We start from the raw sequence: 22032 nt of genomic DNA, 5'->3' as shown, positions 1-22032 counted from the left end.
GAACACAGAGCGATCAAAATGCCAGGTGATGATTCGGTGGAGGATATCGATGCTCAAATAGCTGAATTACAGAGGAAGAAAAGGGAGAGACAAGCTAAAGATGATTATGCTCGTCAATTGAAAGAGAAAGAAGAAGCAAAAGTTTTAGTTAATTCCACACCTAAGAAGGCTTCTATACGTGGTAAGTTCATAGCTCGTGGTTCAAAAGTTACAACAGCTTATATTGACGTGAAACATTTGAACTGCAGCTATCACCAATGATGATCCTGGCTCTTTACCCAAGCGACCTGTTCAACCTAACTTCAGTCTTAATCATGCCTCGTCTTCAACAGGCTCAAAACCGAAGCCTAAGGCAGCTCCTCAAATTTTACCTTCTTTACCTCAATCTGGGCCATCAAAGATGGGTTCCTTGTTAGCTGCTCGACGTAGTAGATTCGGCTCATCAGCATCACCTTCATCATCGTTATTATCTATGCCCACACGAAATACTACTCCAAGATCAAATGGATTTGAAGAACGTAATAAAGCAAACACAGCTTTGATAAAAGGTAAAGGTAAAGGTAAAAGTAAAAGTGAATCACCAGAATTAGAAGTTGAAGATGAAATACCTAAAAACAAAAGAGATGATAATTTAAATATAATAGAGAATCTTGTTTTAGGTCCAAAAGAATTCGGAACAGATACTGAAGGTGAAAAAGAATGGAGGTTTGTTGAACCAAACTCAGGTATAAGGTTATCGTGAGTTCTACTAACATCTTTTAACAGCCATTCATGTTATCTCTCATTCGTCTGAGTGAACTTCCCTATCAAACATATCTGCTAAAATCATTTTTGTCCTTTTACGTAGTAAACGTATACTATCACATTCACATCTACAAGATCATTTATCTGGGAGATATTTCTTAACCTCATCACAGATATATTCAGTTATTAGATTATCTAGAGATGGAGCAACATATGATATACCAGTTGATGGAGACTGGATAACGATTGCTGTAGTCGCACAGAGAGGAGAAGTTAAGATTAGTGGTAATAAAGATGTTACTGAATATAGTAGTGACGAAGAGGAAGATGATAATGATGATGACGCAGAACATACATCGAAATCTTTGGCTGAAGCTCTTAAAGTTGGTAATGATCCTGGAAAAACAAACAAGAAAGATAAAATACCGCCATGGAAAAAACAAAAGAAGAATACACAAGAAAGGAAAAGAGTACCTAAAAAATATATAAATTTTACTTTATGTTCATTACCACCTAGAACACATAGATCTGCCGGTACATCTACATCAGGTGATGCATTATTGCAATTATTACTTTTCGAAGCTGATGCTGTAGTAAGAGAAGAACATACCAATGAAGAAACTGGTGAGAAAGAAATTACGAAATCTTATAGAGGTGGTTCAGGTGGTGCATATGAAAAATGGTGTAATTTGACTGAAGGAAATGTTATTGCTATCCTAAATCCTAGAGTATGGAGAAATTTGAGGGTAAGCGTGCGAATATTCGAATCGGATCACCTGAATAGCCATTTTATAATGATAGGTCAAGGCTAATATCTATAATAGGGTGGAAGTAATGGTCCACATCCTTTAGAGTTCCCACTCGGTCTGAATCCTTATTCGGCAGATTCGATCATACTCCTCGGTCAAGCTAAAGATTTAGGTAGATGTAACGCTATGCAGAAAGACGGGAATCGATGTAAAACTTGGGTTGATCTGTGAGTGGCGTTAAATACGTTACTTTCCACTTGAAGCTGATAGCCATTCGTCTACTCAGGCGTCAAAATCAAGTATGTGAATATCATGTACATGCGGCTATACAACGTGGTAAATCAGGTAGAGCAGAATTTACAGCTAGGTAAATACTTTTTTAACTCTTAGTTTAATGGCTATTATGAGACTGACAACATCTTTTAATTTTGAATAGTACCTCGTCATTCGCTCTGGCTACAAGATCAGTTAACGGATCCTCTTCGCAAGGAAGTAGCAGAGGTGGAATAGGTAAATCGATGATAGGATTTGATGCCAAACGGAAGACAGGTCTATTACCTGGTGGAGGAAGACAAGCTGCACCTAGAGGAATAGATAACGGTGGAGGAGGAGCGACATATATAGTCGGAGGTGGAAAAGTTATCAATACAGAATCTGCAAAAAGAGGTGGATTAAAAGGATTTGGTGAAGAATATTTATCAGAAAAATTAGGTAGAAATAATAAGCATAGTAAAAAAAGAAAACAATTAGAAATTGAAAGAGAAGAAAAAGATTTACAAAATTTCTTAAGGGATGAGATATGGTCAAATGGTGGTCAAGGTAATGGTACGACTGGTGCGAGATATTTGAATGCGATTGAAAAGCAGCAGCAGCAGAAGCGTAAAGATGCAGAAGCAGACAAAAACAATAATGAAGAAAATAGTAGTCAAAGTAATAATAGTAGAGCTGGAAAACTAACAAAGCAAGGTAAAACACAATTCGAGTTAGATAAGGAACAAGAAGAATTAGATAAGAAAAGACCTTTTAATGCTCAAGCTATAAAGAGAATTGGATTTGATCCAACTTCGAAATCATCTAATAGAGATGGTGAAGATGTACAAAGAAGGGTAAGTACATTGACGAAAAAAAGAGGTTGAAAAAATAGAGAAGGGCTAATACGTGAGTATGCGTCTTTCGTTTTTTTTAGCTTGACGCAATAGCAGCTTTGAAAGGTGAAGAAAAAGGATGTAAATTAGAAAGATTATCTAAAAAATTGGAAGAAGAGAATAAAGCCAAAAGAATGGAAAAAGAGAGAATAGCTAGGAAATTGAAAGAACGGGAAAATAGTAAAAGTAACTTGGTTTCAAAATCGATGAACGGTGCTAGGCCATCAAATAATGACAAGGAGGATAACAATAATGATGATGATGATGACGAATTAATGATTGATCTTGATTGATCTTGTTATTTTTTTTTGTATTTTTAATGATTTCCATAAACGTATATTGGGGCTTTACTCTTCATTCAAGCTGTACATACTATCATACAATAAGCAATGTTGTTGTCCATATAAAATGCATATATTATTATAATTATTATTTTGGTAGACAAATATTATCCTATTTCAAAACGTTGAGATCAATAGAACCTCGCATTATAAGCTACATAATTGTCTAATTAGAGAGAGGAAAGGAGAGTGATAAAAGTTAAAAGTAAGGCGGAAAAGGAAAACGGGAGATATTGTCTAGTATGACATATAAATTGCGATGGAAGTACTTTTGGGGGAAAAGTGATGGGTTGAGGGGGAAAGCACTAAAACAATCATTTACATTCTATTTAAAACATTTAAACCATAACATCAGAAGATTCAGGACCTTTTTTATTTGAATCACCAAGTTGACTTTGTCTAGAATGAATTTTTTCTAATTTTGCAGCTTGTTCAGAACCTTTTGCAGCTTTGCCTGGTCTAAAGAAAATAATAATTAATAACATATTAAATATTGACCAACCAAATTGAAACCAAAATGAAGCTTGAACATTTGAATAATTTGTTATTGAACCGGGATTTAAAGTTAATAAACCTGCTTGAACGGATAAACCTAATACTGCACCAACTTGTAAAGATACTTGTAACATTGCTCCTGCTACACCTGACATTGCAGGTGGAACTGAAGTCATAACTGTGATACTAAATTGGGTTTTAAAATAAAGAATATTAGTACAGTACAGTATATATATATACGAAATATCCCTGAAATTGTGGTTTCGAATGGATGTTATGAGGGATAAGTTCGACTCACTTTGTACCTAAGAAACTAGCCATAGCTGCACCTGAACCAATAATCATAGCAGGGAAAGACCATCTCCAATATTCGTGATTATGTACAGTACCATTTGGTGTAAAGATGAATAATAAATATGCGACTGAACCTAATAACATTCCAGCTGCGATTGGCCATTTACCAGAACCTAATTTTTGTAATAATGGTGGAATAACCATGGCTACTGCCAAAGCAGCTAAACCTTCAGGTAACATTCTTACAGCAGCTATAATTGGGGTTTCACCAAAAACTACTAAGAATCTTTCGACTAATGGGAGTTGATTGACCTAACAAACGGATAAATTGTCAATTGATATACCTGAATGAAAAGGCAATACTTAAAGATGACTTACAGCCCACCAAGGATAAATACCAAGTGCAAAAACGATCAAAAGAGTCATGTTTGGAATTTTCCAGAATGAAGGAGGAATTAAAGCGTAACCTTCAGGTAATTTTGATTCCCAAATGAAGAAAGCAATAAATAAAGGCCAAGATAAAAGGAAAGGTACTAAGAATTTTGCAGTTTTCCAACCATATGAAGCACCTAAAGTTAAACCTAAAATAATTAAAATAATTGAAAATAACATTAAAGATGAACCGATTAAATCTAATCTTTCAAATTTATCTTTTGATGTACATTCATCTGCTTTGTCTCCCTTTGTTTTTGGTACTAAGGTTATAGCTGCGAATGCGAATGGTACACAAACTATTGCGATCATCTGAATAATTTGACATAACTCGTTAGCGAATGATTTGCTGATTGAATATGACAATTTGAAAGAGTTAATCAATGTATTAATGTACTTACTCTAAAAAACCATCTCCAAGCTGAATTTTGTCCACCAGCAGTGATGAAACCGAAGAAACCAGCTAAAACTAAACCAGTAACGTTTGCAATAGCACCACTTAAACCGAATAATGTTAATGCTACATTCAATTCTTCAGGTTCAAAAATAGCCAAAATCAGTCTAAATGCTGATGGGATCTGTTATATCAAGATCGTTATTAGTTTTGTTTTTTTTTGTTTTTGTTTTTGGATTTCATTCAGAATAATAAGTGGTCAAACTCACAGTAGCCGCTCCGGCAATACCACTGATAGCTCTAAATACGAAATAAGCATATTTATTGGTCATGAAACTTATAATCAAGTTTATAACACCAAGTAATAAGAAACCATAGGTGAAAACTGGTTTAGCAGAATATAAATCTGATACTCTACCCCAGAATAATAAAAATGCTGCAAAAGTTACAGAGTAGGCGGTCTAAAGTAGTAAATATACAAATTAACATTTGTGGTAAGAATACGATGAGAAAAGACCTTATAACTCACAATAATCCATGAGGAAGATTCATATAAAATATCAAGATCTGTTAAAACAGCATCTGTGAACACGAATAAACCTGAATAAGAGGCAATATCAAGGTACTAAAAGGTAATGAGAAATTGATGTGTGATCAGTCATGTATACTATAGGGTGAGTATACGGAAGAAAGAGAAAAAAACTCACTTGAGCAACAGAGAAAACTAATAACAAAAACCATGTTCTCTTTTGACTTAATTTGATTTCTGCTCCATTTACAGTAGTTACAGTTGATTTATGTCTTTTCAATTCAGTTTCCTGGTTTTGTTGTTGTTCTTGTTGTTGTTGTGCTTGTTCACCTTCTAATTTCTTTTCTAATTTATTTGGTGATACTTGACATTTACCATTTTCATCTAAATCTACAACAGTGCGATTCGGTGAAGGTGATTCAATATTTGAAGATGGATCTGCTGATGATGGATTTGGTGAGGCAATAGTTGATGTATATGTATCTATCGTATCATTCCTCTCGAATGGTTCGTGAGAAGGAACTTGATTGGTATTTTGGATTGTACTAGCCATTTTGACTATTTCTATGAGAATGGAAGTTGAATGTTCTCTCTTTTTGTATGAGTATGATCGATGTAAATTAGACAGTCAATGTAATCTTATTATAGGGATTCGGATACTTATGTCAGTTGTATTAGAGTTAAATGGATGTTAAGTGATTCTGATGATGAAAGATGGAGATAACCCAATCCATCTCGAAAATTGACTTTCTTTATATACCTTACATTTGGACCGTATCACCGAGCCTGTATAAAAAGGACTTTTCCTATCTTTTACCAGCCAATATAATAGGTATGATGAGAAATCCACTACATGTGCTTAATAATAGAAAATCAATCATTCTCGGAGGCTTATCTAATCATAAAAAAATCGCTGGTGTGATTTGCTTTTTTTAGTATGTAATGTTATATGATTTTAAGGCTTAAGTAATCATATCAGGTTAGTAACGGTAAAAGGAATTAGATATCTACATACCTTTCTTGTACAGTATTAGGCGGGAGAGAGAGTTTAAGCTTACCTGATCGGTAAAGGTATAAGTTAAAAAGTTGTAATCGTGCTCGTATGGGCTGTAATCAAGGAGTAACTGTATGTGAACATAAGGTAGGGGATCTATACCCGAGATCTCCTTCTTTCTCCTATACATTCGGATCTTTCCTCTCGCATCTCTCCTTGAGATCTCCTGCTGTAAATCACACTGAAGCACTAATACAGTACCTCCACATTGATGCCCGAGCTAGAACTTCTCCCTTATCTTATACTATGGTGGAGGTTTTGATTATGTTAACAAGATCTTTTAGATTAAATATTAGATCTTACTAAGCGTCATATAGTTTACATAGATAGCAGGATACTTCGATCACTCTTCTATATCGACCCTGAATAGATTAATAACCCTTCCTTTTAACGAAACGCACAGACTTGATTAGCATTTATTCTTATCGAAAGCTCTGACTATCAAGTTTGTATCGTATTGAGTATTACAAACATTCGTAATGACTATTTTTTCGCATCGGCCATTCGGGTTAGTCACTCACATTAAAATGATACGAAGATAATATGCGGAGATCGAATTGAAACTCCTTTTTCCAAAGATCTCGGTCAAAATGATATCAAGCATATTTATGGCTATCAAGGTATTCTCACATATATATAATCTTTCGTTCGCCTAACCGACGGAGATTCATATCTTGTTCATTCATGAAAGATCGGTCTGAAATGCCTGGTATTTGATCTTGGATCTAAACTGAAAGCTCCGTCCCTATTCACGCTGGATCTCACACATCCACACTGAAAATCCTGGCTGGACTCTGGTGATTTATACCTCAAATACCCAAAGCACCAACGAAGGGATCGTTTTACTTTGATTTCATGCAGTCTGAGCAGTATACAAACATTGTAAAGAGACGGTGATACGAAAACATTAGGAAAGAAAGAAATGGCAAGCAAATATAAAAGGAAGAAATAAAAGGATGAATCCCATGAGTAGGCTAAACGTCAAGAAAAATAGGAAACGAGGGAAATAACACTATATTCTGATTCTTTCCATGAATCCAAATAAACCTTTCATATCAACGAACCTCCTACCATTCTTATCTAAATATCCATCGATTGCATTAAGTAATTGTGTGAACAGAGCTGTGTTGGGTAAGACTAGTGCACGAATTTCCTCTATAATAAAGACATATTACGTGACAACGATTAGCTATCTATCCTATCTGACTCAAAAGAAAATTATTGATACTTACCAAATCTGGCTGATCCTCGTGAAGTAGAAATAGCTTTTTCACCATCGAATAAACTTCTATAGTACAGTAGCTGATTATACAATTTACTATCGTTATACTGATAATAAAACGATACGTGCCACTATATTAGCTTTTAGAACCATATTGTGAAAAATCCAGTTGACTTACCTCTAACCTGACAGTACCTCTACATCCTTCTTTCACCAACCCTAAACATCTTTTACCATAAACACTCATCATTCTTGTTCTCGCTCCACAACCTTCACCATCACACACTGTCCAGCCTAAATAGTACCTTGATATATGTGATCTTATCTGGTTTTCCAGTTGAATAGATACGGAAGCTGGATGGACAATTGCATGACATGCTGAACACGATATACCGACTGGTTGGACATTGGTCTAAGGATTATTCATGGATGTTAGCATGTCATCAGTCTATCTATCTATCTGAGTTGAGGTGAGACTTACAGATTCTTCCATTAACCCTTGGAAGGTAAAAGTGCTTTCACAAGCTACACATCTCAACTGCAATGGATCGGCTTCTTTAAATCGTTCTTTATCCGATATTTGCGATTCAAAGGTGAAGAATTGTTTCTCATCCGTTACACCAGAACCTGAAGAAGCGTATCTCGACGGATCGAGACCTGAATAGAATAAGCAGATCAGCGAACTCAATTCATGTATGATTAAGAAAATGAAATTTTTGATGGGCTCACCTAGACATTCTGCTAATCTAGATCTTTCAGTACCTTCGATAGTTTCACATAATCTTAAAACAGGTTGTAAAATTTGGGTATCAAGGTAAAAATCGTAATCTATAGTGTGTCCCATCAGCTTCTGTATGATTGCCTTTCGAAGCTGAAAAAGAAGACGAAGATGTTTACCTACCTATTTTCAGTTCTGACCCCTGTCTTCTTAAATCATCAGGATGAAAAGCTCTTTCAGCCTGAGCAGTTTTACCACCTTTTCCAGATTCATCTAAACACATTATATAAGGTATAACATCATGTGCTCTAACTGAAGCTCCTTTAGTTTTCATTTTCAAAGCAACTTGTACATGTGGTTGTGATTTTTTGTCTGGATAATCTTCTGGATTTTTACCCAAACGCTATTATCATAATTAGATTGTCAGTATAAGTAAAATGTCGAACAGTGAGAAATACAATCTAATTATACTCACTTTGAATATTATGAAATCATCTAAAGGTATCGAACCATTTTTAACGGCTTCACCGAGATTAGTTAAAAGTTCATGTATTTTCTCTACTACAATTTCAGTTGATTCTCCACTAAGAATCTCTTTCAGAACAGCACTGCAGTTCGTTGTACGTTATATAATCCGAGAATCAGCTCAGCTCACAACATTCATACTGACTGTCATGAACATAATTCGGAAACTCAGAACTCACCTAGAAGCATCTTTAGAAACTTTAGAAAATTCTCTTCTTTTCATATCTAAACCTTTCACTTCAGTTTTTCTCTCGCCGTTATCTTCAATCTTTACAGCTGCGTATTTCTTTTTATTTAATAATAAGATTCTCTCAAAAATAGCATCTAGATCAATTTCTAATAATTTATATCTTTCATTAACTAATTTTTTGAAATCATTTGCAATTTTGTGTGCTTCTGGTAATGATGTTACATTTGAATTTACAAATACTGAATCTGTGTCACCGTATACGACCTACAAACGTACGATTGTCATCATGTCAGCATAATCTCCCCCATTTTTCTCTTTAGAGGAAAAGAAAGAATGATGCGGTGAATTAGACTTACATCAAGTTGAAGAGATTCTGCTAGTTCTCTTGTATGAGTTAAAATTTCTCTACCTTTGAATGTAGTCAAAGCAGCTAGAGGTCTAGAAGAGAATCGAGATCCTGCAAAACCAAGACAACCATACATTGAATTTGCAGTAAGTTTGAGAGCTTGTTGTCGAATATCATACTACATCATGACAGTTAGCTGAGAAGCTGAATAATAACAGGTATAGTAGCTTACCTGTAAGAGTTGAGCGGGAGTGGCAGATTTATCTTTCATTAAGCCTTTTACCTGTCTACGTCTATTGACAAGAGTAGCAATAATTCTGGGCAAAACACCTTGAGCTACATCTGAAGCTGGAACATCAGGAATCTTTTCTTCTTCAGCCTAAAAGGGATCAATCGTTTAGCATTGAGTGATCATTATCGGGAATGAATCTGACCCACCTGATCATCCTCAACTTCTCTGTCAACCGTAGTGAAATCTATATTATATTCTTGGATAATACTTGGATACAAAGAATTGAAATCCATTACCATGATATAAGTATCCCATAAACCTCTTTTTGGTTCAAATACTAAACCACCTGAATATTTTGCTTTACCTCTTATGGGTTTATTCACAATATCTTCTGCTGCTGCACCAGTTGGATCATCTTCATCATTTTGTGCCTGAAATTTGTTTTTCTTTGAAAATGGTGCTTTATCAGGACAAACATATTTTAATCTGTGGAATTCATGTAATAAGATGAATTCATTTCGTACTGCTCTACCTCCATTTAACGTTAAATTCCTATATGTAATTCACGAAAGGGATTAGCTTGTCAGATCCCCTTGGTAAAAAGGTGTAGGAGGCCAAAAAGAAGCTAACTTACCATGAGTTACCAGCTAAATTGGTTAGCTGTTTAGTCAAAGGTAACATCTGCACTCTAGCTGCAATTGCCATTTGGAAGAAAGCATCAACTTCACATAATCTAATGAATTTGATTAATTTATCAGGAGATGATAATGTATGATCGAAATAACTATGAGTATCTTCAGGATCGATATCTTCTCTCTGAACCTTGAGATGCGTTCCACACATTTCCGTTAAAGACCAAGTAGTAGAGGAGATCATGCCCTATTACAATGATATTTGAGTTAGCTCTTTCATATTCGTCATTGCAGTGCGTTGTGACTCACCTTAGCAGCATCACTTGAAAGGTCTGCAACCAATCTACCAGCCAAGAGACGATGGTTACTACCGCCTTTACTTATATTGAAACCTTTTCTTCTGAATCTACCGATCCTAGACCAATGATCCGCTTTCAATTCTTTCAATCGGTATAATAAAGCTTCAAAGGTATTACCTAAGAAATTATGTCCTACGATGACATCTGGGTCATGTCGCTGTATTGTGGCGAGTAAAGAGTTCAATAAAGCTCTTTCGGCTTTGACAGTTTGGAATGGTGATCTATCGGTTTTACCTCTTGCTTCTAAGCCAGGTGGGAACTTCTCTATGGGCCGTATGATGGTATTCAATGATGAACGTAATTGATCAGGTGGCGTTGGATCTTCAATATTGCATCCTTCCCATGTACGGGTAGTCGCGCATAACAGTTCCGTTTTATTCTCCCGATGATTAACAATGGTTCGTAAGGATATTGACATAATGGTTAAAGGAGGCGTATCTTTAGGAGCAGAATTATCGGTCTCAGAGAATGGATTGACCGTTTTGGGATCGGATACAGTAAACTCGATTTTACACCATGAAGCCTGAATTGGGTTTGAGTCAGCTGTATGCATCTTTCACCAGTTCATATCGAGATCTGAACAGCTGACTCACTGATTTAGTGCTCAAGGTAGGATTCTGTATTTTCAGCCAACAAGGACCCATTATCTTCCTTTTCACTACTAACAATTCAAAAGGTGTAGTATTCGTTCCAAAAACATGACTGAACGTTTGACCCGTTGTGCCCATCGGTATCTCGGGTTCTACAAAGTACATGGATCAGCTACTATTAGAGCTTCACACAAGACCTCCAGCTTGATTGACTTACGATCAAATCCATAAGCAACTTTCATCCATTCGCTTTCACCTTTTTCCACCGTTTTATCTTCGAAAGCATATTTACGTTGAACATAAGATGCAGCCCATTCTTCTATACCTGCCTTTCTACGTATATTATCGAATTCTGAAAATACATCTGTTCGCGATACTTCTTCATCTGTTTCTTGACCTTGAACTTTGTTTTTATAGATATGTCAGCCTATATTCGAGCGAGGATTCTTCAATGATACATTAGCTAACTTACCAAATCTCTTAGCTCTTGGCTTTACAAACAGATTCCTTTCTATACCATTTATACTAACACATGCACTAACGTATTTCCCAGTTTGTTTATCTAAAACTTTACCTACAAACAGTACTACACCATCTTGCTCGAAATGATCCAACCAGAACATACTTAAACTACCATCTTTTTCCAAAACGTTTTCAGCTTTAGTTGAACCTACTGGAGCTTTGACTTCTTCTAATTCAGATCCTTTAACTGGTGTTTGAGGCTGTAATAAGGATTCCTGGATCGAGGACCAATGTGATGTTCCAGGTATAAGTGTTTTACCGTTTCTAGGAGTAGCCGTAGTAGCTATTCGAGGTTTAACGATTTCCATATTTTCTTCATCAACAGGTTCAGGTTTAACAATTACTGTATCAGGCTTGACGATGTTCTTGACGGAATTAGAATTATTCACTCTCCTTCTTGCCGTTGTAGTAGCTCCGTTCAACTTGGTGGTGGCTGTAGTCAATGGTTTGACTTTTCTAATTTGCATTTCATCTTCATCTTCATCGTTTTCATCGAATGGTTCAGGTTTGATCGGCGTTTTGTCATCATCATTGATATCCATAATGAAATCATCGTCGGCAAAATGATCATTTTCATGATCTCTATTTGTATATTTGTGATCAGGAACCACAGTTATATCAGACGTCCTAGGTTTTTTACCTTTACCTTTACTCATTATACCTCTTTTTGAATCCCATATCGAAGGTGGATCATCATCATCGTCTTCGTCTTCTTCTGCTCCATATCTTTTCCTACTTGTACCACTTGAAGAGAAAAATGAGGAATCCGACGAAGGATGTAATGGTTCTGAAGATGGTATATCAGGTGATGATTTCCTTTTTCTATTTGATGATTCATTCGATGCTGAAGTGACTGAACTTAACAAAGAAGCCATAAAGTCGTCTTCTTGCATCGCATTTAGCGCAGGTCTATATGATGTTGATCCACCTGTCGAAGGTCTAGCATAATCTGAAAGACCCGACTTGGTTTTAGGTTTCGTTGTTTTGCTTGCCGTTTTACCTGTACTTGCTCTAGCTTTTGCTCTAGCTTTCTTTAGCTGCCGTGCTATCCATCGATATTATAAACCGCTTAGTACGAGAACCATCTTACTCATTCCAGATGAAATAAACGATGACATACCTTTCCTAAATTCTTCATCTTCACCTTCAAAAGCATCTTCATCTTCACTTTCATCATCGTCATCTCTACCATTATTCCATTCATCTACACCTCTATCCACATAATCTCCTTGATCATCGTCTTCAATAAAATCATCTTCTAAACGATCTCCTACTATAGATCGATATTGGTCGTCTGTTACTTCATCATATATCTCGGAGTCTGAAGGCTGAGTGGGATTGTATTCAGCCGTTGGGTTTGGTTATGCATTATGATACCTGTTACACTCACTTTCCATTGACCTAATCTACCACCTCTCGCACGCGCCTCTCTGAGTGCCGCTAAACCTTTTGCTGGAGCCATGATGGGTATGATTGACAAGAATCAACGAGAACGCTATTGACAATAAATATAATCGTCTATCAAATGCCTGTGAATGAGCGCAATTAGGTTATCAGCTTGTTCAATAGAGGAATGAAAGATCTGAACATTATTTAACACTGAACATCTGAACATTGATTTGGGAACGCGTCTAGGGGTCAAAATAATGAAATAATGAGGCTGGCTGGACATGAAAAGACGCGTTTAACCTATACACGTGGCATCATCACGTGATCTGGTTAAAGTGGAGGTAAATCAAGTCATGCAGGCAGTGATACTCCTATGGTGAGCAAGGAGATTCTAGCAATAATGTCAAGAATTCCATAGATAGCGACAAGAAGGTTATAGATTATATGCAGAATGTATATATAACAGAGCTTTCCAGATCGCCCTTGTCATACTCTAGCTATACAGACCTGTACGAAGTATCTCTATCTCCTGCTATCGTCCAGAACTTTCGAAATGTCGAACCCATTAGATGCCCCAGAATCACCTTCACCTGAACCGTCTACACCTATACCAGAAACAACTGATTCAGCACTTCCCACTTCTGCTCCTACGAACGACAAGGGAGACACTGCTGCTCAGCGACTAGCTATCGAGGCTCCTCATGAGGATAATTCTGAGCCTGAGAGTGCACAAGAAGAAGCTGAAGAAGAAATTCAAACTTTAGATCTAGGTGAAGGAAACGTAATCAAATTAGATAAATTAGGACCCATGATAATCAATTCTGACGGTGTAAGTTCAACCATTTGAAGAATATTATACCTTGTTTCTTCCGGAAGTAGAAGGGGGAGCTGACATTCTCATTTTGCTGTTAAAATAAGACATTATCACGTATACAGAATTGGCAAGATTTACATCCTATAGAACAAGAGAGAACTGTAAGATTATTAGTCAAGAAAAGAAATTTAGTGCGCTTGAAAAAGTTAGATCAAGAGAATAAAGAAAGTGAGAATGAGGGTGCAGAGCAGCTGACTGCGCTTAAAGAAGGGAACAATGAGAAATGAGGTGATAAGAAGACGGTTAACATTGGTTGACGACCGATTACATAGCCTCTCTCCGTTGGGGGTCGGGGAACGTAGATGAAATTACGAAATCTTAATGCCTAATGCCTAAGTAGCCTTTGTATCTTGATATATATCAAATGCATACTATAAATAACAGCTTGCAAGGTTATCCGTTGTTACAACAACAACGTAGATTCTGATAACTGACTGATCTCGGCGTCGTATTATTGCCACTTTATTCTAAAATAAAACATGAAGTTTTCGTCATTTATCATCACCAATCGTAATGTCAAATCGTCGGATATAACAACCTGAAGGTTTCTACCAGACACTCGAGCTTCAATCACCTCTTCCCCAGTATACCGCCAGGACCGTGTTCCTATTGCACGATATGGTGATATCAGTTTGGTTCTGAATTATGAAGATCATAACGAGACTCACCTTAGCATAGCAGTTCTTACAATACGGTGAGCCGTCTTTGTCAGATACCCTTGATGGGTCTAGGGTTGATTTACAAGATGTACACCTTAAACAAGCCTTATGCCATTTTGACCCTATCGAGTAAACCTAACTCGAGGAAAAGGGGCCGAAGTAAGCACAATCGCGAATGTTATGCGTGGAACCAACACTTCTTCCGTGATAGTTCATGAATGTTTCAAGTACATGGTCATTCTATTTCTTTGATTGGCATGAAAAGGGTAGAAATTGTATACTCACTTGTTCTGCAGCATACACTCTTTTACCACAACTCTTACACATTTCTTCGTTCCCGAACCTCTCGCCAACTTTTGATCTCGGACTTTCACTTTTCTTCAGTAAACCAGTTTTATCATCTAGAGCTTTCAAACCTCCAGCATAAGATGCTACAATAGGTCTAGATTCTCGGAAATTTGGTCGGGTGATTGGTATACTTGGATCAGTTGGTGTAGCAGGTTCAGGTGGAGGTGGTGTACGTGCTTTAGGTGGTGTATAGTAATCTTTTGGCGTAGGTAGACTTGTACGTTGTGTTGAATGTGCTGAAGAAGGTAATCGATAAGTAGGTGTTGAAGGTGTTATAGGTGGTTGTGGTCTAGCAGGAGATGATGTTGGCGTTATGTTTGGTAATACGTTGGCGTGCCGTAGATCTAATTTCCAGTGTTCTCTCAAGTCAGCCTGAGTAGTTAATAACGGAACATGGAATGACGTTGAGCCTAAAGACTAAAGAGATATTCACCTCGAGTACCGAACAACTGTGTATGACACCTTGAACAATACGGCTATATGATGATGTCAATATCAGCTTCTGTATTTCTCAGAAATTAAGAGCTGGTGACAGTTACTCACCTGCATATCATGCTCTACCAAATTACCTGGATCTAACCTCTTTCCGCACTGAGCACATTTCAAGCATATTTTATGATATATCTAAAGATAAAGCTTATCAAGTTAGCCCACCTCCTTTACAGACATTGATAGTCTCATCAACTAGCTGACCTTTCTACGTGGTCCTAGGACTTGTTCTGCGTGATAAACTGATGTCCCACAAGTATCACATTTAGGTGCGCCTCCAAATGCCATAGGCATTGTATTGCCTGGATTTGTTGCTGATCGCCCAGTGAATTATTAGCCGGAATTCTGCTAAGGGACTGATTCTCAAAACTGGGACTTTGGACCACCTGTTCAAGTTGGTGGATGTTTATGCGATGCAAGATTTGAATCAAGCCAGTCGTTGACAAGTAGATCTTGTGTATGATGTTAAAGAACTCGAGTTCTGTGATAACAAGCAGAGTTGATAAAAGATCTTGCTTGATAAAGTGACGACATTAACAATACTCTACTTTGGTTGTTTACAGGGTTTTATAAACGGGTAATTAAGATGAAACGCGTACGGTGACGCGCAGCCAACATTACAAAACCTAAAAGCGGTGTGTATTGAGGGGTAAAAGGAGGCGGGTGGCAAAAGGTCATTCAAAGGGCTCATCAGGGGATACTGAGATAGCACGGGATGATCATTGTCTCTCCAAGAATATTCGGAAAGGTTCCTGCATATTGTTGCATACTGAAACATCATCAAGTCCATGCAAGTGATAAGAAGGTTAGATATACGAAAGCCATATATGTTCATGCCATATGGCACGCTAAGATGAGTGGCATCAATTCAACTGCACTTAAGGAGTGATATCGAGAGAAGAAATTGACAAATCGTCCTTCTCCTTTCGACCAGTCGATTTTGCTAAAGTTCCTTCCGTGATGGCTTGATATTCCCTTCCTAAACGTTTAGGTAGGTCAGTCCAATCGAGATATTTTTGGTTTTGCGCCAAAACATCATTTTGATGATCAAAATCATGACCTGCGATAACTGATATACCAACAAGACTATGATCAACCAATCCTTCGGCGATCAAAGTATCTTTCACACTTGACATCAAGTTATACCATTTATCATCCATCGCTTTGATTTTTTCATACTCATCAAAGATGTATTTTTCTTTTCTGTCAGCTTCATTTTCCGACTCAGGTAAAGTGATATTAACGAGCTTTGGTAATTCAGATGGATCTTGACCTAATTCCTCAAAATTTTTATCGGTTAATTCTGTTGCTTTCTCTTTGAGTTTAGCTAAACATCTAAGAGTATTTTCATCGGTGTTCTTTTCAGGATGAATTGATAAAATTTCTCCAACCGTTGTTGACGGATCATATCTGTCAAATTTTTTATGCGGTGGTGTGACAGCTGATCCTGCTTCATCTGTGATCGTATGATTATCAATATCAACTTGATTTAATCGAGATTCAGTCCCATTTACATAATTCGAATTACCACCGATTAAGATTAATGAAGGTTTCTGCATTCTATTGAATGATTCTGATAACATTTTTTCTCTCATTGAACCATCTTTCAAATTAAAATATATCATACCCTTCTTTTGCTCTTTTTCGGATAATTCATCAAAGGATATAATTTGACTTTCAATTTTAACATTTTCATCATCAGTATATCTACCATCAACCACATGGGAGACTTCAGTCATGAGTTCTTTACAGACATTGCTCAATTCCTGATGAAAAAGTTGATAATCTTCATAAGTTGACTCGTGAACATTCAAAGAGTGTCTTTCACCATGCAACATATCAATCTTGGTTCTAATGGATGCCTTCTGAGTCTCATCAAAATCGGAAAAACATGATGGGAATTGTCGATCTTCAATTTCATCAATAGCTGTTCGGTATTGTTCCTGAATCGATCTTTTGATGGTAGATTGACGATCATTCAATTCCCCTATATGAGTGTGGAATGGTACTGAACATAATTCAGTTGGACCGATTTTCCATTGATCTTTCTCGGTATAAATTGGAATTGGTCCAGAGGCATAAGAAGCAATTCTATTTCTCAATATTATTGGCTTTGACTTAGCAGTGGTATGAGCAGAAGACATACTGGCAAATTAGTTTATAAGTGTATCCAAGATAGAGTTTGTTATATTGTTGAATGCGAAATTGATTGGGCATAGGAAAGGGTGGCAAGAAGGTTGCTGTTGACGGTTTCAACAGGAGGGTGGATTGCAAAGAGCACGCTTTTTATACCCGGAATGGACCAAGTTTTCACATAAGCTGATACAACGCTCCTTGCCTTTCCATTGATGAATGATGTCAAAAGCCGATTGTGTCCTCCTTCACTAGAATTATCGTACGATAATCAATAGCGTTGTCATCCCCGTTTGCCAGTCTCAATTACCATTCATGCTAACCTTTCAAACTATATTGTAAAACCTGTTCGGAGAAGAACTCAAGGAACTGCGTTTTCCGCCACTTTTCCTTTTAAACGGTCGTGAAAGTGTAAAGCCTCCTTTTCAGGGCTCTTTGTCAAAGGGTGAGAGTCACTTTGCTTCTCTCATAGAATGGTGCTCAGTACTTTAGGTGTCCAAACACCGATTCGTCTGTGGGATGATGGTGGGGTTTATTTGAACTTTTCGGTTACGATCAGGAATTAAACATAAGGTCTACTTATTGTATTATTGATAATAAGTATGCATATACGTCTATATGTGTCTATATATCAAGCGATGTGCTACGATATGTATAACAGTATAACAAGGACATCTGAGCAGCTCAACGAGGTTCACTGATACTAGTCTAAGTAAAACTTTTGTGAACGCTTCTTGGTGCTTGCGTAATTTAACAGTCCCGCCGAAAACCTTTAGAAGAGAGACTGTCCTTATATATTCGGGCTGCGCTTGCATTCGGACAATGCATATAATCAAATGTGTATAATAATTCTTCAATAGAAAGTTGTTCCAGCTTCTTATATATGAAATTTCCTGGACCTATGATGCATATTAATGGAAGAGTTCAGACGCCTACCAAACGTGCTATTTTCCTGTACTATATTGTACCTCAATGTTGGCTATGATCAAAATATGACGAGTCTCGATTATCGAATCTGAACAAACCAAGCTGGTATCTTTCCTCCTGAGTTAATTGTCTATCAAAACCATACTCTTCTCTAAATTGCTTATATGCTTTAATCTCATCTATTTCAGCTTGCAGAGTAGCTGATATTTTGGACCAATCTAAATATCCATATGATCTAGCTAATTCCGGATCATACTTGTAAAATTCATATCCTGACATTGGAATGATATCAAATGTGGAAAAATCGATTTGATCTTTCCCCTTGGAAGTTCTACTGTCAGTACTGGCCTTATCATACAGATTGAAGGTTTCGGCATATTCTTCCTTTAGTGCATTGACGAATATCCGGTAACCTTCTTCTGTCAGTCGAAGTTCTTCATACTGCTTGAACAGAGTTTGCTCCTCGTCTTGATCAAAAACTTGATATACCTGATCAACATCAAAGTCTTTATATGATATCATGCTGTCCTCGCCAAAAGGAGCTTTCTTTAGATCAACCGAGAAGAATCTTGCAGTTGATTCATTGAAGATATCTAATGTTTTTGGGGTCATTTCCTTAGCTTTGTGAACCAAAGTTTTTATCGAAGATTCAGCTTTTGCGTTTGACCTTGAATCATTCGAGGGAATCGGGACAAGGTCCCAATTAGTATCAAATCTATCGGCAACCTCAATGAAAAGCTTTTTACCATTTTCCATGTATACTCTCGAGTCTGCTTGATTTGTAGGTTGCCTATTCCCCACCACCATCAACACAGAAGGTTTATGTAAATTGGATACTGATCCATACAAGATATCCTCTCTGACCTCTTCGTTTGGTATAATATCATGGCTCATCAAAGCTGTCTGACGAATATCTTTAAAACTGTCATGTTTCTTTGTAGCGTTCCATGAACGTATACTTGTCTGGATAATCATATCATCCTGATCCTGACGGTACATCTTATTGATCAAGCTGATAGTCTTTTTAGAGAATTTTAGAGAAGCTTTATCGATCTTATCTTGAGCATTTCTGAAATCTTTGTATTTGGAGCTCAATGTCAAGCGGTATTTCCATTCATGTATTTGATCCAATTTACTTTGCAACTCCTTCTTATCTCTTTCAGTGCAGTCTACTGGAAAGTCGATGGGTAAATTTACGCTGTGAACACTTCCGAGAGCTGAAACACAAGTATCTGCAATATGCCTTTGAAATTCCATTTTGAGTCTGTTGTTTCTCCATCATAGCTCACATAGGTGATTTTTCTTAAATCAGGTTCAGCAATTGACCATTTACCGTTTTTATAGATTGGTCTAGGTCCAAGGTTTATGGGGTGAATTACACCAATCGTATAAACAGTGGGATCATCTTCCCCTTCATCTTCGTCATCAGCATAATCGTCAGCAGAATATATTGTTCCTACACTTCTGCGTCTAGGACTAATCGGAGCTTCAAAGGTAGTAGACATTGGACTTGAATGAACTTCATCCACAAGGCCGCCAAGTGAAGGGGACCTCTTAGAAGTGAACGTCGACATGGTATTGGAGTACTGTATATGGTATAGACTAGTCAGATTGATACGGTCATAGCGTAAATATTGAGAGGAACATGAGCTGTTTATATACTTTATCATTGAGTTGTTACACATTGTAGCAGGTTTGCAAGCGATTGTTGACTTCGAACAAAGAGCCATTGATCCTTTGATCAAGCAGAAGAAGTATTTGCTTTGTGGCCCATACCGTATACTATACCCTGTCCTTCCACCGTTGCGTCATTACATGGCATGTTTGCTATATTCAGCTCTGTCTTCATACCTCGGTTGAGCGGAACATGGGTACAAATCGCATGCCGAAGTTCGCTGACCGAGTTTAACTTGTTTTTATCTGGTGTTTCATCCCTAGTTATCATCAACAGTCTTGGTTATTTTCGGAGCTACAAAGTTTCTGAGGCAGATAACAAGGAACATTTGTCATATGACATGAGTACTATGCTGACTACGATAGAAATTGTACAAAGCGGCAAGTACATGTACCATCATCCGTTCTGTAAATGAAGGTGGTGTCATGTTAATTACTCCACTACACCATCCAACCATTGATCTATCTTTCCAAATTTCATTCTATTATGTCTTCGATAGTTCTGAATATCACCAAACTCATCTTCAAGTATATCATCAATTTCCCTCCATTTCAGGAATCCTTCTTTTTCAGCTTTCTCTGGATTTAATTGTGTAAATTCGAATCCTGATGTCGTATTAGTGGCAAATTCACCTAAAAGATCGGAATCACCATTTCTGATGAAATCTTCTATGCATTCTCGTTCGACACTTTTCACAATACTTTTCAGTTGACTTTCTACTGATAACAGTTGTTCATACTGTGTTTCCACGTATTCCTCTTTTTCCATCAAGTTACTATCGACCTTCTCATTCCATCCGATATCCTTTTCGTTTCTGGCGGTCTCAAAAGATATTGTTAACGGTTCTTGCCATTCTTTACTTGCTTCGCATTCAGCCTGTCTGTCAAGTAACTTTCGATATACTCTGGTCTTGAATAGACTAATTGAGCGTAAAGCTTTTCTACTGTTTTCAACATTCATTGAAGGGATACACAAAAAGCTAAAATTTTCTCCAAACGATTTGCGCATCTTAATAGAAGAAGACGAATTACCAAATTCATATCCTGTATTTACCATTCTAGTCGTATCTTGCTTATCTAGATTTACATCAGGCTGTTGATTTCCTATTATCATCCATATACTAGGCTTTCTAGTGTTTTCAACTAATCTAGGTATCAAATCTTTCCTTGTTGCTTCATCAAAGATCCTCATTTGATTTATGTATGAATTACGTTCATCTCCACTCAATTCGTGCATTTCTTTTACTTCCTTCTCAATTGTAATACCATCATTATGGTAAAATATCTCGGCTATCGTATTTGTTACTTGAGATATCAAATCTTTAGCTGTATAATTCAATTTATCGTGATTCCGAAAAATCTCCGCTTCAGTCGAATTCACATTCACTTTCGATTTTACATTATGTAGAAAATCGATTTTGCTTCTGATAGAATCCTCGGTTTCCTTGTTGATTTGACTATATTCAGAACAAATTAATGGAAATTTGCCTTGACCAATATGATCTAAAGCCTCTTCGATATGCTTTTCGATCAATCTTCTAGCTTTATCTCTCGAGTTTGTTCTTTCGCCTTCAAATGTAACGTTCAAAGTGGTACGGTTGAGTAAGTTAGACGAACCAGTATTGCTCATTGTCCATCCATAGCCGTCGAGATACGTTGGGTAAGAGCCAGGAATATGTGTAATGATTCGAGTATGATATGTCACTTGATTTAACGATTCATCACCTTCATTTTCCGGATCTGTTTCCCATTTGTCGTTATCTTCAGCAAAGTCAATACAATTATTGACACAGCTAGAGAGCTGCCCAGAGTTGACTTCCATCTTTGAATTTAAAAAAGGACTTTGCCTTGTTGATGCTACAATTTTGCGGTGATCGTCTGCTAGAATATTTGACGTGGAGTTACTGTAGGTTGAGCTTTGAGCCAAATGCATATCTCCTGTACGAAATCCTATCTCTTAGACAACACCAAGCCTCAATTTATAGCTGAAAGAGCATTTTTCGAGCGATTGAATTGGAACTCATAC

The 22032-nt window shown here is 37.0% G+C and overlaps 8 protein-coding genes across 8 annotated transcripts; 2 read left to right on the top strand and 6 right to left on the bottom strand.

Moving 5' to 3' along the window:
• Positions 1 to 18: 18 nt before the first annotated feature.
• On the top strand, positions 19 to 2931 carry L201_002253 (uncharacterized protein; the record flags this gene model as incomplete). The annotated part of the gene is made up of 7 exons (XM_066218030.1): positions 19 to 181; positions 249 to 738; positions 848 to 1490; positions 1569 to 1720; positions 1780 to 1860; positions 1930 to 2599; positions 2680 to 2931. 7 exons carry the CDS (start codon positions 19 to 21, stop codon positions 2929 to 2931), a joined length of 2451 nt encoding a protein of 816 aa, XP_066074127.1.
• Positions 2932 to 3317: 386 nt separating this feature from the next.
• Positions 3318 to 5676, bottom strand: L201_002252 (uncharacterized protein; the record flags this gene model as incomplete). Its single annotated transcript, XM_066218029.1, has 7 exons — positions 3318 to 3660; positions 3773 to 4080; positions 4147 to 4512; positions 4602 to 4778; positions 4864 to 5055; positions 5124 to 5219; positions 5302 to 5676. The coding sequence occupies 7 exons, from the start codon at positions 5674 to 5676 to the stop codon at positions 3318 to 3320; spliced, it is 1857 nt and encodes a 618-aa protein (XP_066074126.1).
• A 1513-nt stretch (positions 5677 to 7189) lies between these two features.
• L201_002251 (uncharacterized protein) lies at positions 7190 to 12975 on the bottom strand (the record flags this gene model as incomplete). The annotated part of the gene is made up of 18 exons (XM_066218028.1): positions 7190 to 7332; positions 7410 to 7506; positions 7578 to 7811; positions 7881 to 8056; positions 8129 to 8227; positions 8301 to 8520; positions 8593 to 8725; positions 8822 to 9096; positions 9189 to 9356; positions 9411 to 9557; positions 9617 to 9962; positions 10045 to 10289; positions 10352 to 10924; positions 10995 to 11143; positions 11209 to 11394; positions 11464 to 12558; positions 12634 to 12841; positions 12904 to 12975. 18 exons carry the CDS (start codon positions 12973 to 12975, stop codon positions 7190 to 7192), a joined length of 4566 nt encoding a protein of 1521 aa, XP_066074125.1.
• A 480-nt stretch (positions 12976 to 13455) lies between these two features.
• On the top strand, positions 13456 to 14003 carry L201_002250 (uncharacterized protein; the record flags this gene model as incomplete). Its single annotated transcript, XM_066218027.1, has 2 exons — positions 13456 to 13731; positions 13821 to 14003. 2 exons carry the CDS (start codon positions 13456 to 13458, stop codon positions 14001 to 14003), a joined length of 459 nt encoding a protein of 152 aa, XP_066074124.1.
• A 343-nt stretch (positions 14004 to 14346) lies between these two features.
• L201_002249 (uncharacterized protein) lies at positions 14347 to 15566 on the bottom strand (the record flags this gene model as incomplete). Its single annotated transcript, XM_066218026.1, has 6 exons — positions 14347 to 14382; positions 14445 to 14570; positions 14721 to 15127; positions 15217 to 15259; positions 15327 to 15407; positions 15477 to 15566. The coding sequence occupies 6 exons, from the start codon at positions 15564 to 15566 to the stop codon at positions 14347 to 14349; spliced, it is 783 nt and encodes a 260-aa protein (XP_066074123.1).
• Positions 15567 to 16150: 584 nt separating this feature from the next.
• On the bottom strand, positions 16151 to 17416 carry L201_002248 (uncharacterized protein; the record flags this gene model as incomplete). Its single annotated transcript, XM_066218025.1, has 1 exon — positions 16151 to 17416. The coding sequence occupies one exon, from the start codon at positions 17414 to 17416 to the stop codon at positions 16151 to 16153; it is 1266 nt and encodes a 421-aa protein (XP_066074122.1).
• Positions 17417 to 18374: 958 nt separating this feature from the next.
• L201_002247 (uncharacterized protein) lies at positions 18375 to 19906 on the bottom strand (the record flags this gene model as incomplete). The annotated part of the gene is made up of 2 exons (XM_066218024.1): positions 18375 to 19478; positions 19622 to 19906. 2 exons carry the CDS (start codon positions 19904 to 19906, stop codon positions 18375 to 18377), a joined length of 1389 nt encoding a protein of 462 aa, XP_066074121.1.
• Positions 19907 to 20439: 533 nt separating this feature from the next.
• On the bottom strand, positions 20440 to 21828 carry L201_002246 (uncharacterized protein; the record flags this gene model as incomplete). Its single annotated transcript, XM_066218023.1, has 1 exon — positions 20440 to 21828. The coding sequence occupies one exon, from the start codon at positions 21826 to 21828 to the stop codon at positions 20440 to 20442; it is 1389 nt and encodes a 462-aa protein (XP_066074120.1).
• Between the last annotated feature and the right edge of the window lie 204 nt (positions 21829 to 22032).

The sequence above is a fragment of the Kwoniella dendrophila genome, chromosome 2 (genome assembly GCF_036810415.1).
Source record: "Kwoniella dendrophila CBS 6074 chromosome 2, complete sequence".
NCBI classification, from domain to species: domain Eukaryota; kingdom Fungi; phylum Basidiomycota; class Tremellomycetes; order Tremellales; family Cryptococcaceae; genus Kwoniella; species Kwoniella dendrophila.
Note: the sequence above shows the minus strand (reverse complement) of the source record. Positions and strands in the feature narration are given on the sequence as shown.